The 17,863-nt window shown below is 35.4% G+C and overlaps 1 protein-coding gene across 1 annotated transcript in view; it reads left to right on the top strand.

Moving 5' to 3' along the window:
* The window catches only part of LOC114338424 (mitochondrial chaperone BCS1), a 55,822-nt gene extending 40,936 nt beyond the window's left edge, over positions 1–14,886 (top strand). Inside the window, exons 4-5 of the mRNA XM_028289024.2 lie at positions 3,811–4,144; positions 14,535–14,886. Of these exons, the coding sequence (XP_028144825.1) occupies positions 3,811–4,144; positions 14,535–14,805 (605 nt within the window). The 3' untranslated portion in view covers positions 14,806–14,886. The remainder of the gene's footprint in view (positions 1–3,810; positions 4,145–14,534) is intronic.
* The last annotated feature ends 2,977 nt before the right edge of the window (positions 14,887–17,863 follow it).

Raw genomic sequence — 17,863 nt, 5'->3', positions numbered from 1 at the left:
AGGCTTTTTGGACAAATTAGCAACCCTTACTGGAATTATCTCATCTACATTCACGAGGCATCTGGCTATCAAGATTCCGTCATTAACAAGTTCCTCGCTTTCAACAACGCCGAAATGTAAACCTTCAGGTTTTTGACTCAGTCTCGCCAGGACTATACTTTCAGAATTTTGAGGAATTTCTGTATCTTCACTAACTATAACTCTTACTTGAGGTGTAGACTCTTCAAAATTTAGGACTATTTCTTCATTTTCAATAAACAAAATTTTATTTTGAAGATCTATGATAAATTTGTTTTGCATAATGTCCATTCCAAGAATGCATTCATCTTTAATATCGGCTACAAGAAATATGTGTTTTATCAAGGTGTTGCCAATCTTTATGGTCGCCGTTACTTCTCCATGAATTGGAATAGTTTGACCTGAAGCTGTTTCAAGAACTAAGTTTGTTTTACATGGCTGTAGTTTTCCGTTCAGAAGTTCTTTGCGAACAAAAGATCTTGTTGCACCGGTATCAATAAGAAAAGTGCATTTTTGATTGTCAACGTAGCCCTTAAGTAATAAGTTCTGTTCATTTTTGTTTAAAGTATAACTGCGAATTTGGGGGCTTTTATTAGATTCAGCCGACGCCCGCCCCTTAGTGTCGACTTTTATTCGTTTCCCTGGCTATTGTTTGAATATCTGTGGTCAGTTGTAGGAGATCGACTTCTTACATACCTATCTCTACTAATATTTCTAGTAGGACTATATGATGGGCTTCTGGATGTCGATCTAGGCGACCTTCTGACATCATTATTGTATTCTTCTTTTCTCGCTTGGGATCCACTTCTACAATTGACCTGCAAATGTCCAATTCTTCCGCAGTTAAAACATCTTCTGTTTTGATTTTGAGCTTTTTGTTGATTTTGTTGAAGATTTTGGAGTATGTTCAACATCTGGGACAAAATAGGTTGTTGATTATCTGTGGTAGGGACTTGTTCATCTTCTCGAAATCTTATTTCTTTTAATCTTGGGCGAGATCTTGAAATACTTTTAGCCGCTTCAAACTCCTGGGCTGAAACTAGGGCTCCATTTAGCGTTTTGTGGTGTTGTAATCGGAGAGCCTGTTGCATTTCGATATCATGTAGTCCGTCTATGAATGCCTGTATACCGATTTGTTCAAGAAAATCTTTAGGTGCCTGAGGGTATGCCAAATGTAGTAATCTTTTAATATCAGCTTCAAATTCTTGTAGGCTCTCGTTATGTTTTTGATACCGAACTTTAAGCTGACTTTGAAAAACCTGCTTCAGATGTTGTTGGCCATATCTTGTTTCTAAAGCTTGAACAAGTGAGTCATAACTAGGTGAATCCTGAGGAAGAAATTGAAGGACGGTTGCTGCCTGACCTCGAAGCGACACCACCAAGGAAGCTGCCATTTCTCTTTCAGTCCAGCCATTTGCTTTAGCTGCAGCTTCAAATTGGAAACGATACGTTTCCCATGCTGTTTGGCCATCGAAGGTGGGTGGTTTCAAAATTTTGCTCGTTCTGACGGTACCTGGATACACTATCGAAGATGAAGGGGCTGTTTGTTCAGAGTCGATATTAGTTACTGAAATATGTGATAATGAAGCTTGGGTATTAATTTTGGTTTGTAACTCAACTATTTGTCTTTCTAAATTAGATTTCAAATCGTTTTGTTGTTGCTCTAAATTAATTAAAGAATTTTGTTGCTGCTGTATTTTATTGACTAAAGAGTTTTGTTTTTCATCTAATGTGTCTATTCTATTATTAAGTTGGCTTGCCTCTAATTGAAAATTTTCATGAATTTGGGTTAAACTATTTATCATTTCTACCTCTGCTTTTCTACGCCTCTCCTCCTCTTCTTGTCTAAGCTTCTCCTTCGCCTCCCTACGCTTCTCCTTGTCCTCTTTCTCTTCTTGTCTACGCTTCTCTTCCTCTATATTTTCTTCTTGCCTACGTTTCTCTTCATCTGCTTTCATTTGTAAAAACCATTCTGGGGGTCCGGACTTATCCATTTCTTTCTTAAATTCTGTTGATCTCGTATTAACCATTCAAAATGTAGTTATGTCTTCAATCCCACCGCTGTCACCAATGTTACAACTTCTTTAAAATACTTTATTTTACTTCAATTACAATACAAACTCAATGACAACTATCAACTTTAAATACTCAATTACAACTGAACTATAGAATGTCAAACACATAATGTTTATATCATAGAGTTAAATATTAGCATAGAGAGAGAGTCATTCAGAGCGAAGTGACGACACCATCTTTTTTATTTGGATTAGTGCTGTTTCACTCTTACGCATAGTAAAGCTGCTACAGTTGTCCTCCTCTTCCGTGCCTATATTCACACTGAATGTGATTATAGATTCTCGATACAATGTGTTAGAAGGAGATGCAGCAAACCAGTCCCTGAGATCTTGTCGTCAGGAAGCGCGGAAGGTAGGCTCCCTCTATGTTAATATATACCTCTATGGTTTATATAGTTTTCTGACGTTCTAGATGTCACCAGACATTTCTGGGTTATTCCATGACATCCAGAATATTCTCGTACGTGACTACTTCTTCTTTCACGTCGAGGGACTCTTTCTATGTAGGAACAATCTACGGAACTGTCATAACAATATAATTGAGTACAAGGAGACAGTTTCGTTGATCTTTGCCTCGATGAAAAGATGTGTTGTGGAGTGCAACTATATAGACCCCCACGTCTCTGCATTCATCACCCTTTATTCCTTGCACATTTTAGAAGGATGGGGAATAGGTATAAGAGAGAATCTGTTTCCGAACTAATAAATCCAAAGATTTTATTATTTTTAAACATTTATTTGTTTGAAAATGGAGTCTTTTGGTTTCGACAAGTTGTTAATAATATAAGAATTATTGTGCATTTAATGCTAGAAGCATATAATTTGGACCAAACATACTACACATACAGAGATTCAAATTTAAATATGAGGCCATCTCAGATTTTGTCTTTTACAAAAATAGCGGGCATTCAAAATGAATCTGCCGCTCATAGGTACATTTGAACATACGTTATGCATTTATTAAATGGTAATTAACATAACTAAAAAGTTTAAAATATTTCATTTGTTTCACATATCGGCTGTGCTGTACTACGGGTCTCATCAAAGTTCTGTAGATAGTCATTTTAGTTCTTACGTCTAATAATTTCGATGTCATCAATCTTTTATTAGCACAGTATGTAAGATTTCCACTAGAAATACGTGCATTAATTTCGCTACTTATGGAATTCTTCTGATTGATTTCTGTGCCCAGATATATGAAGGCATCCACACGTTCAGTAGTATAGTTATCTATTGCTATATTATTTTCATTAACAGGTGTTCTTTTGATGGTCATGTACTTAGTTTTTGTTTCGTTTATTTTAAGCCCTCTTTTTTTGTGCTTCAGGATCAACTTCCTTGAACGTTTCCATTAGTCGTGCCTTGCTTCTACTAATAATGGCGACATCGTCTGCATATGCAGTAATTTGTACTGTTTTGGTGTTTATATGGCCGGTTACATTGGTTTTTCTGATATGTGTGCCAAATATCTCAACAAAAATATTCAAAATCAAAGCTGCAATCTTGGAACGCATTTTCCGTTTTGATGACGCGCTGATGTAGCCTCTTAATTAAGTTGCTTAAACAAATCTCATAGAACAGTTTTGGAAATTTTTTGTTGACTTTAAATGCTGCTACAATTTCTGCTTTATCATTTTAGCATTTTTTTAAATATCTACCTTGCTACTGTTATGACTACTACTACTATCACTATAAAAAATTTTTTTCTATATTTTAGGTTATCTTCTTTATGGACCTCCAGGTTGTGGAAAATCATCCTACATAACAGCGTTAGCAGGTGAATTAGGATTTTCTATCTGCATACTGAACTTATCAGAACGAAGCCTCTCAGATGACAGGCTCAACCATCTTTTGAGTGTTGCTCCACAGCAAAGTATTATCCTACTAGAAGATATCGATGCTGCATTTGTATCAAGAGAAGATACTGCCTTACAAAAAGCAGCCTATGAGGGTTTAAATAGAATTACGTTTAGTGGGTTGTTAAATTGTTTAGACGGGGTGGCTAGCACTGAAGCTAGAATCGTTTTTATGACGACGAATTATAAGGAAAGGTAAAGTTTTCTAGTGCTAATAGTTTTTCTAAAGAATTTTTTGACTACACTCACCGGCAAAATTAACCGCCCACCTTGTATTTCTTTCTATTTGCAGAAATGCAGACATTTTATGAAAGATACGGCGAAAACTATCTTTGAGGAATAGAAAACAATAAAAGTATTGAAAAAAAGTCCTTTATCAAGGGATGCTTACTAATGGTAAAATGCTTAAAAATCTTCGAAGAAAATTCAAACATGTGAAAATCATAGTCTAATTAAAAAAATTATGAGTATTGTTGCCGCCTCTGGCCTTTAGGCCTTCTTGGAGCCGGTTCGCCAATCCATTCATGATATCCGATTGGGTAATTCTGCCGTGCTAGGCCCAAAGGCGGTAACTAACATTTGACAAAATGGCGGCAAAATCGATTTCAAAATTGAATGCTAAAATTTTGGCCCGTTAGCGATTTATGGAGTAGCTAATAGTTTTTATGCATGGATATATGCCCCAGTTTATTAAGGGAACCATTAATTATATTTTAAAACAAAGTTTTATATAAAAAAAGGTAGATACCGCTAAAACGTTTTATCAAAAAATACTATAAAACTAAGCCTATTAGCGGTATGTAGTTTACAGTTGTGATTGATATGAAATAAAAAGCTTTTCTGTGTATTAAAGTTTATTAAATTGAAAGAATTAAAGTACTATTAAATGTTATTATTTTGTTGAGCCACAATATGACAACAACAAATTGACAATATTTGGTTGTCATTATATCTGTTTTCTTTCAAGAGTCAATAAATACATATTGGTTCATTAATAATAATGTTCTATTTGTGATTCAATATAGACAATTAAATAGACAACCAAACAACATACCTTGTGTCTGGTACATACAAAAACCCTATTTAGTACAGATTACAATGGTATTACCTCATAATTAACATTTTTTATAAAATCTTTTATAGTGCCTCTAATAATTTGGCCAGAAACTGTACTTATACTACGAAAAAAACAGAATCTGTTCAGATTGTTATCAGATGTTTAAACATCTGCTGATGTTAAGCATTTTAAAGAATTCTTCAACTGTGAATGTAAACCATACTTTTCACTTTTTCAGCTATTATATTTTTATTTTGTTTCTTAGCGACAAAGGTTTCCTATTTTACGACATGTTATTATAGAGCTTTAAGATTTTTATGATCGCCGACATCGACCCTAATATTATTATGCAGGTTATTTTTAATCTCATTTTGGATAAATACGATAAGTAATATTACTTACAGTAATTAGGGCAAATTTTAACATTTCATTAGTTGTATTGTACAAACAAGTTATATGCTATGAAAATTCCACAAGGAAAAAGTTTTCCTGTAGTTGGCTGTATACCATGTAATACAAAAAACAGTAAATCCTTTATAAAAGGTATATTTAAAATCCCTAAAAAGGGCTACATCACAATCAGAACTAGTTTTCAACTGGTTTACCAGTCATCATCAGTGCTTACGTGAAGTTTACATGCTAACCACCAAGATATAATTTTACAAAAATATGTGGGTCAAAGCCCTATATACGTGGTCCGTTAAGGAAACATCGGTTAAAGATGTCAATTAAAACATGGATGTTAGAAATATTTTACCATTATGCCCTAGGTAACATCTGAGCTGTAGTGTGACTTGATTACATGGTGGAAGTCAGGTGGCAAGTCACAGGTGTGGGCTTTGACCCACATATTTTTGTAAAATTATATCTTGGTGGTTAGCATGTAAACTTCTCGTAAGCACTGATGATCATTATCCAGGTACCTGACGCATTCTTAAGAAAATTTATAAAGGAATAAAACCAGCATTTTTATATAAAACTTAGGTAAAGGATTCTCAAAAGATTAAGTAAAGATATCCCAAATCTACAATCCCGTATCTATAATAGCATTGTGTAACTAGACATTGTCTATTGTGCGTCCCACCTTGACTTTACCATTCGGCCTTTTTTGCAATACAATATTCAAGACTCCTTTGTTTTTTAATTGCTAATCAAGCGTGCGCGACACTATTTTCCACCGACAGTATGGTTCAAATGAAAGGAATAAATTCGTTATTTCGTAAACCGGCGACTTGAAGGAAAAATGCCGAAACAGGTCGATTTTTATTTTTAAGTTATGATATTGTGGCATATATGGTATACTAGTGACGTCATCCATCTGGGCGTGATGACGTAATCGATTATTTTTTTAAATGAGAATAGGGGTCGTGTGGTAGCTCATTTGAAAGTTTCTTCAATGCTCTATTCAGTAATGTAAACATTTACATAATTATTTATACAGGGTGTCCAAAAAATTTTTATTAAATTAAATTATTTGACAAAAAACGAAGTAGAAGGACAGCCTGTATAAATAATTATCTAAATGTTTATATTATTAAATAGAGAATTGAAGAACCTTTCAAATGAGCTAGCACACGACCCCTATTCTCATTTAAAAAATCATCGATTACGTCATCACGCCCAGATGGATGACGTCACTAGAATACCATATATGCCACAATATCATAACTTAAAAATAAAAATCGACCTGTTTCGGTATTCTTCCTTCACTTTACTTTTACTTTTTGGTTTCTGGATCCGACTACAGTTTTTCTGCCCAATATCGGGCTACGTCTACACCCTTTGTATTTGCGAGCCATAAATCATCGAGGGTACACTGTGATGGGCAAAGTCTGCATACTCTCAGATGCTCCACGCTCTGTATTTCCCCACATTCACAAAGTGCGTCGTTATCTGTCTTGATGCCCCATTTAATAAGGTTCTGTTTTACAGGGGCAACACCTGTGCGTATTCGGTTGAGTGTCCTCCAGGTTCTCTAGTCCAGGTTCATTCCATTAGGTCGTTCTGGATGTAGGGGGAACAGTTCGGGTGGTTCGACGCTGACATTGCTCATAAACCTTTTCCTTGATTTAAGTCGGCTGATTCCTGGCGCTTCGTCAAACCCGTATAATTGGTGCCTTTCATCGAAAGTTTGCCTGAACTTCTCCACATATTGTGAGGCGCATCTACGGTCGTCTGGTGATGCGAATCCAGCTGCCCGGTACAGTAATGGTAGAGAGGTAGGCTTCATACAACCGGTAATTATTCTACATGTTTCATTTAACGCCGTGGTGACTTGTTGGGCGTGTCTAGATCTACCCCAGACGGGACAAGCATATTCCCCTGTTGAGAAACATAAGGCCTCAGCTGTTGACTTTAAGACCTGGGGGTTTGCACCCCACTTGCTCCCTACGTTTCCGTAGAAGGTTGTTTCTCGTAGAAACCTTTTGTCTTGTGCTCTGACAGTGGAATTTATACGTTAGTGACCGGTCTAGTATCACTCCAAGATATTTGGTCCTATCAGTATGTTCCAAGCGTTGTCCCTCCCAAGAAACATTCAGTTTTACATGCGCCAGATGGTTGTTGAGGTGGAATGCACATACTTGGGTTTTAGTAGGGTTTGGCTTTAATGAGTTTTGTTTGTAGTAAGCTGACATCATATTTAAAGCCTCTTCCATTGTCGACTCTACTTGTGTGTGTTTTCCCCTTTACGGCGATACCAAGGTCGTCAGCGTACACAAAACTCTCAGTCCGAGGGTGCATTGGTTGGTCATTGGTGTAGATGTTAAATAGGGACGGCGCCAGAACGCTTCCTTGAGGTAGGCCATTTTTTTGGGTTCTCCATCTGCTCTTCTTCCTTCAAATCGCCGGTTTACGAAATAACGAATTTATTCCTTTCATTTGCACCATACTGTCGGTGGAAAATAGTGTCGCGCACGCTTGATTAGCAATTAAAAAACAAAGGAGTTTTGAATATTGTATTGCAAAAAACTCTTCGGGATTTCATCAATCGATGTTTAAAGAATATCTACTTACCTTGGCAACATTCAAATTTTCAGTTTTTCACATAGTTTTTGAGGGTTAACAATGGCCAATTTCGCAATTTTTCAATTTTTAATCGCTTATATGTCAAAAACTATTAACTTTAGAGAAATGTCACTAAAAACCTTTTCTGTTTGGATTGATCCAAAAAACCTAAAAAAACTTTGTTCCATGCAAAAAAAATAATTTTAGGAAAAAAACAAAAAATAAAACGTTTAAAAAATTTTTGACCCATTTTTGGTCCTGGCAACATGCAAATTTGTCAAAAGGGGTCCTTTTTGAGTAAGATTACGCAAAAAATCCGAATCGGAATATTTTTCCTAGCGGATGCGCAGTGGCTTTCTGGACTATTAATTAGACTATGATTTTCAAAATTATGTTTGTTTGAATTTTCTTCGACGATTTTTAAACATTGGATAGTTGCTAAGCATCCCTTGATAAACGACTTTTTTTCAATGATTTTATTGTTTTTTCGTTCTGAAACGTAGTTTTCACTGTACCTTTCATAAAATTTCGTCCAAGATTGACAATTTTTGCAAATTGAAAGAAATACAATGTGGGCGGTTAATTTTTGTCTTTTACAAAGAAGTAAAAATTCCTATTCTAACTGGTATATTTGTAAAATTACTAAGATAATGAAAGTATCGAAATTGTATCCCGAATAAAGTATGTGCCTCCTAGTGGCGGGATACGGGCAACAATACATTGGCTTATAGAGCAGTCCTTACAGTAGGGATCCTGGCCTATACAGAAAAATGCAGGCGGGTGTGGGGTAATACTGCACTTTGGTTGCATTGGTGGTGTATTGGCTAAAAGTGCAGAGCAGGGTATGGTGCTGATAGAAAAGGCATTCAGGCATCAAATATCCAAACAAAATCTTTTCAGGCCATAAAAATGAAAAGACCTTCTCCAAAGATATAAAAACTTATACTGAAATGATGGCATCTCCTGAGGTAAAATATACCGGAAGTAAAATGAGCCTCCGTTCGGATCTCCGGGTGAGGACTATCTCAGGGGGAACACCATTGCAGGTTAGAAAAATCAGGATAGGGTCGTGGAATCTTGGTAGTCTTACAGGTAAGAGTCTGGAGTTAGTGGATGCGCTCAAACGAAGGAGAGTTCAAATTGCTTGCATTCATGAAACTAGGTGGAAAGGTCAAAGGGCGAAAGAACTAGGTGAAGGTTACAAATTGTGGTATGCAGGGAGTAGTAACACTAGAAATGGAGTTGGTATAATTGCTGATAGTGAAGTGAAAGATAACGTAGTGGAAGTTATAAGAACGAGTGATAGAATGATGTCAGTGAAATTTGTAATTGATAAAGAGGTATTGAATGTTGTGTGTGTGTATGCTCCTCAAACAGATCTGGGTGAGAATGAAAGAAGAGCTTTCTATGACCAATTAGCAGACGTCCTGAGTGATATTCCGTCAGAGGAGAGAGTTATAATAGGAAGTGATTTCAATGCACATGTGGGCCAAACCAAGGCAGGATATGAAGCAATACATGGGGGATTAGGCTTTGGAACTAGAAATGAAGCTGGAGATGACATGCTTGAATTAGCAACAGCATTGGATATGGCGATTGTTAACACATTCTTTGAAAAGAGAGAAACTCAACTTATTACCTACAAAAGTGGACAACATCAATCCCAAATAGACTACTTCATGATAAGGAAAGAAGACATACGTGAATGCAAGGACTGCAAGGTAATAGTGAGACAGTAAGCCAACAACATAAGCTGCTTGTTCTGGACATCGAAGTAAAAAGCGAAACTAAACAAAAATATCGGAGGGGACCACAAAAAATCAAGTGGTGGCTGCTAAAAGATGAGAAAGAAGGTCTATTCAGGAGAAGAATAATAGTAGAAAAAATATGTTGGAACATGAAGGAAGCCCTAATACAATTTGGAGAAAAATGGCCAGTAGTATTAGAGAGACTGTGCTATTGAAATACTTGGGAAAACGTCAGGAAAAAAGTTTGAGGATAAAGAGACTTGGTGGTGGTCAAACGAAGTACAGGAGAAATAAAAGAGAAGAGAAAATTATATAAAAAGTGGCAAGAAACCAGATCCGACACAGATTTTCAAAACTATATGGTGGCGAAAAAGAAAGCGAAAGTAGCAGTAGCAAAACCAAAGCAGAAGCGTATTCAAACCTATACGATCAACTTGATACCAGGGAAGGCGAAACGAAGATATATAAAATAGCCAAACAGAGAGCAAAGAAAGCAAAAGATTTTAATCAGATTAGATGTATCCGAGATGAAAATAATAAAATACTATCTCACGAAAGGGATCTCAAAAAGAGATGGAGAAAGTACTTTGACAGCTTATTAAATGAAGAATTTGACAGACATCCTGTATAGTCAACGGAGACAGTAGCAGCAATGGTCACCAAAATAACAAACGAGGAAGTGGCTCAAGCGCTTCAAAAAATAAAGAAAGGAAAAGCGGTAGGACCAGATGATATTCCTGGGGAAGTATGGAGAGCATTGGGAGAGACAGAAACAAGGTGGCTAGCAGGTCTATTTAATAGAATTATGGAAGTTGGACAAATGCCAGACGAATGGAGAAACAGTATACTGGTACCTGTTTACAAAAACAAGGGAGATATACAACAATGTACAAACTACAGGGCTATAAAACTGCTTAGCCACACCAAGAAAATATGGCAAAGAGTAATTGATAGACGGATACGTGAAGAGACCGAAATATCCGAGAATCAATTTGGCTTTATGCAGGGCAGATCAACAACAGATGCAATTTTCATTATAAGGAGAAAGGAGTCACTCAAAATATCACACAATAAGAAAGGAGTCCCTGGTGAATATGTAAAGATGTATGAGGGAGTAACGACTAGTGTTAGAACAGGTGTGGGAGAGACTGATAAATTTCAGGTGAAAGTAGGATTGCACCAAGGCTCTGTGCTTAGTCCAGATTAGTTTTGGACCAGATAACAGCGAAACTACAGGGTAACATTCCATGGTGCTTAATGTATGCTGATGATGTCGTGTTAGTAGGAAATAGTGAAAGAGACTTAGAACAAAAACTGGAACAGTGGAGGCAAGCTCTGGAGGAAAAGGGTTTAAAACTTAGTAGAACAAAAACAGATTATTTGGAATGTTCATTTAAAGATGGAGTTACTACAAATAAAATGGTATCTTTGGATGGTGAACTGATTGTAAAAAGCAATAGTTTTAAGTACCTGGGATCGGTATTACAGAGTAATGGAGAAATAGATGGAGATGCATGCAGTAGAATTAGGGCTGGATGGATAAAGTGGAAAGAAGCGAGTGGTGTGTTGTGTGACAGAAAAATTCCAATGAAGCTGAAAGGAAAATTCTATAAAACAACCATAAGACCGGCTATGATGTACGGAACTGAATGTTGGGCAGTGAAGAAGAAAGAGGAACAACGAATGCATGTGGCGGAAATGAGAATGCTTAGATGGATGAGGAGTGGCAAAGAAGGATAAAATTAGAAATGAGTATATTAGGCGAAGTCTAGGTGTGGCACCAATTGATGCCAAAATGAGAGTCTTCTTTTTGTCTTATAGTGTGTCCGGCAAATCTCCATTTCAATGTTGCAACTTCTTGTCTAACATCCCTAACTTTGGTTTTCTCTCTTATCCACTCGTTTCTTTTTTTATCCATTAGTCTTGTGAGCAACATTTGCCTTTCCATTGCTCTTTGCGTTTTTATGATTTTGTCCATGTTTGCTTTTGTAAATGTGCACATTTGGGAACCGTAAGTGAGAACAGGGAGTACGCATTGATTGTATCGAAGTTGATTACAGCTATCAAAACGGTTTCGGTTCTATCAGACCATCATCAGTCAAGCCTGAATCTGAAGTAATCAAACTTTATTATAATGAACAAAAGGTGATAAACATTTGACTATTAATCTAAAAAATGTGGTATAATTATTTACTTGAGCATTTACAAAAAAGCCATTTACAAAACGGTATACAATAGTATATTAAGTATGGAGAACGGTAAGGGTTTTATACCGATCGAAGACAATTGTCTGGAGGCGGAGCGGAGCGACGACTCCAATTATTGTCTGAGATCGGTTACCCTTAACGTTCGACATGCTTATAACGTTTTTTGCACGATTGATACCATTATAAATTATAAAATTAAACATTTTCGTCATATTGACTAGTTTCATTCATTTTATCAAGATAGATACTTTGGTTGTTAGGTAGTAACTAGGGTGCATAACAACAATGGAGAATTGAGTTTTTATTTAGTTGTGAATAATTTTAAGTACAATTTTGATTATTATAAATTAAAATATGAGCGAAAGTGAATTTGAAGAAATTGAACGGGCTTGGGAAGAAGGGTGTTCCGCAATTATTCCCGAAAAATCCAAAATCCGTTATAAAAATACCTACCAAAGTTTTAAAAAATGGTGCGAAGGCAAGAATTGAAGAATCGAAGAAAAGACTCTATTGGCATATTTCGTTCAAAGACATATGCAGTTGAAAGCTCCTGGAAGCCTCTGGGCAGAATATTCAATGATTAAATCCACCGTTTTTCTGTATGATGACATTGATATTTCCAAGTTTTCAACTTTGATCGCGTATTTGAAGAGAAAAATTAACAAATTGTACCGTAAGTTTCAATATTAATAAATAATTCGTTAGTTTTCTTTATTCTTTCAAAAAATAAATCAAAATTAAGAGATTTTTTAACTCGACGGTAAGTGAATTACTTACCGTCGAGTTGGAGTACTTACCGTCGAGTTGGATTACTTACCGTCGAGTTGCTAGTAAATGTCACCTACTGACGTAAAATCTGTCACGGTAAACAGTCAAAAATGATCAATCGTGCAAAAACATATTTAAATTATATTTTAAAGGTTGTAAAAATTAAATTTAAATCTTAAATCATCCACATTATGTCGTTTTAATCCAATGTCATAATTTTACTTTAAAATTATATAATAAATCTTTACTTGTTGATCCTGCCCTCCACACATTTTTTCTTTAAGTACATCCTTACGTAGCCTAATTCGTTTTAACCGCTTTGAGAATAACACAGAACACAGGGTGTCCCAAAAGTAGTGGGACGTTGAATATTTCGCGAAATGAACGTCGAATCAATGAAAAATATGATTTCCAATATTTTTCAAAAATCTATCCAATGACACCAAAAACGAACCCCCCATTCCACCCCCTTGTGGAGTGATGTAGGTAACTTTAAAATCTTAAATAGGAACCCAATTTTTTATTGCAGATTTGGATTCCTTACGTAAAAACGAGCAACATTTATTCGAGACATTTTTTCGAATTGTGGATAGATGGCGCTATAATCGGAAAAAACGATTTATCCTGATACCCTAGGTAAATTACAGAAACGGTCTAATATTCCGAGAAATACACTTTCAAGTGAAAAAGCAAAAAACACTTGTTTAATATTTTCCAATAACCTATCGAATGACACCAAACACGTTTCCCAGTCTACCTCCTAGAGGTGGGGGTAACTTTAAAATCTTAAATAGGAACACTCTTTTTTTATTGCAGATTTGTATTCCTCATGAAAGAATAAGTAACTATTAGAAATTTTTTTAGAATTATTGATATAGTTGTTCCATTTTATCTTTTCCCATGCGTCACAATTCATTTTCAAACAAATTAAATCAAACAAGTTAAATCAAAAAATAAAGTGAAACGTACGTCGATGTGTAGTATCATTGATACATACTGTCAGTGGTAATAATTAGGAAATGGCTATTATCTGGTGGACGTATTTTATAAAGTTATTTTATTGAAATGTTTAATAGTTTTTCAGTATGGTGGACATTGATCGACTCAACATTAAAAAGCTTGAACATCATAGCGAGTATTACTAGCATAGAGATAAATGTAGAATGGTAATAAATAAATTAAAAAATAACCAAAAGGTAAACAGTAATCTCGAAAATAAACAAATAAGTTTCCACTCGACAGAGATGTAGTCATACTCATAAAAATATTCCTTGTCACTTTTCCTTAAAGAATATAATAATTACTTACCGGAAGTAATCAAATTAAGAGAGGTCAGTAGTTAGTCGTCCTAACAATAAATATGTTTGAAAATATAAATTACAATAACATAAAATATATAAAGACTAAAAGTTAAATAATTTGAAAAACAAATAAACAATAAATTCAAATAATAACCAACACAACATGTCATGCGCTAATGACACTGTCACTTAAAATCGTAAACGTCAAAATTCATAGTAAATAAAGTAAAACGAAAAATTATATTAAGGACATGCCATGTTGTTTATCCTTGTTTAACTTATTGTGGTTTCTATTGACAAGTGGCTTAATTTTGCGATACTAGTTTCTGTGAGTAAAAAAGAGACCTATTATAAAAAGTAATTCGTGAATAATTTCATGCATGGGAAAAGTTAGAGTGGAAGTACTATAGATATAAGCGTGCGTTTATTTGAATATATTATGTTTATTCGAATTGGTCGTATTTTGTAACCTCTACCAATTTCATATTGTATTTTTAGATTGGATCCTGCATTAATTAGGCCAGGTCGTGTTGATATGCAGGAATATATCGGTTGGTGTTCCCAAGACCAAATCGAAAGGATGTACCTTAGATTTTATGACGGCGAGGAGGCTGCATCTCAATCTAAATTATTTGCCGAAAAAGTTATGAAGTTTAATGCTAAAGTCAGTCCTGCTCAAGTGCAAGGTTTCTTTATGATTCATAAACATTCTAACTTTAAGGATGTGATAAATGATTGCGAGCTGTTGGTCGAATTGGGAAAAAAATAATAGTTTAAAGTGAAAGTGGTCAATACAATAAGAATTACAAACAAAATAGAACTTATAGAAATAAAAAAATGTTTAAAAATATTTGTCTTTATTTACTCTTGCCTTCGTGATTGCCATTTTAGTTAATATATGATTACATTATGATTGTATATTTTCTATAACACCTACGTAATTTATTTATTTAACGCAAATCTTCCAGCTTATTTAAAAAAATCTGTGGCACATAATTTTTTTGTTTTCTCAGAATATAACTACATCAATAGGATAGGGAATATTACGGAACTTTTAATAATACTTGGACTAGAAAATTCTATTAGAGCATAAATAATGTAGGAAAAGAATTTAAATCACTGCTGATGTGATGTGTGGGGATAAAAGTGGACATATAATAAGTACAGATCATCATCATCATCATACAACCTCTTCTGTCCACTGCTGGGCATAGGTCTCTCCCATTCTTCGCCACTCTTCACGGTTCTGTGCTTCTTGTTGCCATTTCTTGGATATTCGGTTAATGTCGTCCATCCAGCGTGTTGGTGGTCGTCCTCTGCTGCGTTTGTCTTCTCTTGGGCGCCAGTCAATTAGTTTTCTGGTCCATCTTGAGTCTTTCAGTCGCGCTATGTGACCTGCCCAATTCCATTTCAGCTTGGCTATACGTTCAACGACATCAGTGATACCTGTTCTTTTCCTTAAGTCTTGGTTCCTTATTTTGTCTTTTTTTGTCACGCCGAGAATCGATCTTTCCATGCGCGTGGGAGTTTCTGCTCCGTATGTCATAATAGGGAGAACGCATTGATCAAATGTCTTCCGTTTCATAGCTGTCGGGATGTTGCTCTTAAAGATGTCTCTTGTGAACCATACGCCGCCCAAGCAAGTGTTAATCGTCGTTGAAATTCGCAAGTCTGATTGTCCTTGCCTATTCTGATTTCATGACCGAGAAATATGTATGTACTTTTCTGTCAATTCTACCACTTGATTTTGGATGGTTAGGTGTTCGCTGGGAACTAAATTTGTCATAAATTTGGTCTTACTGATGTTCATTTTTAGACCTATTGTTGAAGATACGTTTTCTAATTCTAGTAGCATTTGTTGTGCTTCACCCAGATCTTCGGTTATAAGTACTATATCGTCGGCAAAACTCAGATGATTGAACATTTCTCCATCTATTTTTATTTCTCTATTTTCCCACTTTAGCATTTTAAAGGCGTATTCGAGGACCGCTATAAATAATTTAGGTGAGAGAGTGTCGCCCTGTCTCACACCTCGCTTGATATGAATTTCTCTGGTAGTATCATGTAGTTTTACACGCATTGTGGCGTTTTGGTATAATGTTTGCACTAACTTTGTAAACCGGTAATCTATTCTACTATTGTTCAGAGCAGTTAAAATGCTGTCTAATTCCACAGTGTCGAAGGCTTTGTGAAAGTGTACGAAGATAAGTACCAGTGGTCTGTTATATTCTATCGACTTTTCTAGTAAGGTTTCTACTGTTTGTAGGTGATCGTTTGTTCCGAATTTTGAGCGGAATCCAGCTTGTTCTCGGGGTTGGTAGAAATCTAACTTTTTTCTAGTCTTGTCGTAATTATTCGGGTAAACATTTTATAGATGTGGTTCAATAAGCTGATTGGTCTATAGTTTTCTAGGTGCGCCTTGTCTCCTTTCTAGTGTAGTAAAATTGTTACTGCATTGTTCCATGTTTCCGGTATGCAACAATCTGTTAGACAAAGGTTAAACAAAATTTTTATTTGGTTGAGAAGGGCACGTCCACCCATCTTTATAGCTTCTATTACGACTCCATCTTCTCCTGGCGCTTTGTTGTTTTTCATCTTTCATTGCGTCCTGGATTTCGCTTAGTGTGATCTCTGGCATGAGCTCTGAACCCTGGTTGATAACTTTGCTTGATGCAGTGGCTTCTAAATTCTTTTGGTCTTCTCTTTGGCTTGTATACAGGGTGTCCCAGACTAATTTAGCCACTCTATATCTCTTAAACAAATAGAGATTTTCGAATGGGACAAAAAGTAATATATTCTACTTGTAATACACTTTATTATGGCGTACAAAAAATCATCCCCTAAATATTCATCCCTTAGTTACAACCCCTAACTTTAATTTTTTTAATAGCACCCTGTATATTTTTTATAGTTTTGGATGTGGTCTTTTATCGTCTATTCAACACAATTTTTGAAAATAAAATCGGTTCGTAAATAACCAAGAAACTATAAGTTTATTTTTGTTAATTGTGTGTCTCAGACTAATTTATCCAGGCTATATTTCTTAAAAGAATAGAGATTTTCGAATGGGACAAAAACTGATCTATTCCATTTGTAATACACTTTCATATGGCGTAGAAAAAATTCATCTTCTAAATATTCATCCCTAACTTACAGGGTTCTATTTAAAAAAAATAAAATTAGGGGTTGTAACTAAGGGATGAATATTTAGAGGATAATTTTTTTTCTACGCCATATTAAAGTGTATTACAAATGTAATAGATCAGTTTTTGTCCCATTCGAAAATCTCTATTCGTTTAAGAAATATAGCCTGGATAAATTAGTCTGGGACACATAATTAACAAAACTAAACTGATATTTTCTTGGTTATTTACGGACCGATTTTATTTTCAAAAAATGTGTTGAATAGTCGATAGAAGACCACATCCAAAACTATAAAAAAATATACAGGGTGCTATTAAAAAAATTAAAGTTAGGGGCTGTCACTAAGGGATGCATATTTAGGGGATGATTTTTTTCTACGTCATATTAAAGTGTATTACAAGTAGAATAGACCACTTTTTGTCCCATTCGAAAATCTCTATTCGTTTAAGAGATATAGCGTGGCTAAATTAGTCTGGGACACCCTGTATAGTTCTTGATAGAAGTCTTCAACTATGTATAGTAGTTCTTCTCTATTTGATGTTGGGACTCCTTCTTTGTTCTTTAGTTTGTGTATTTCGCATTTTCCATTGTTTAGCCGTCTTCTCAGGACTTTCAGACTTTTATTCTCTTCTATAGTTCGCTGGACTTTACTGGATCTAGTTCGCTGGATTAGTACAGATGAT

This window comes from Diabrotica virgifera, chromosome 2 (genome assembly GCF_917563875.1).
Source record: "Diabrotica virgifera virgifera chromosome 2, PGI_DIABVI_V3a".
NCBI lineage: Eukaryota > Metazoa > Arthropoda > Insecta > Coleoptera > Chrysomelidae > Diabrotica > Diabrotica virgifera.
This window is presented reverse-complemented; position numbering and strand designations above follow the sequence as displayed.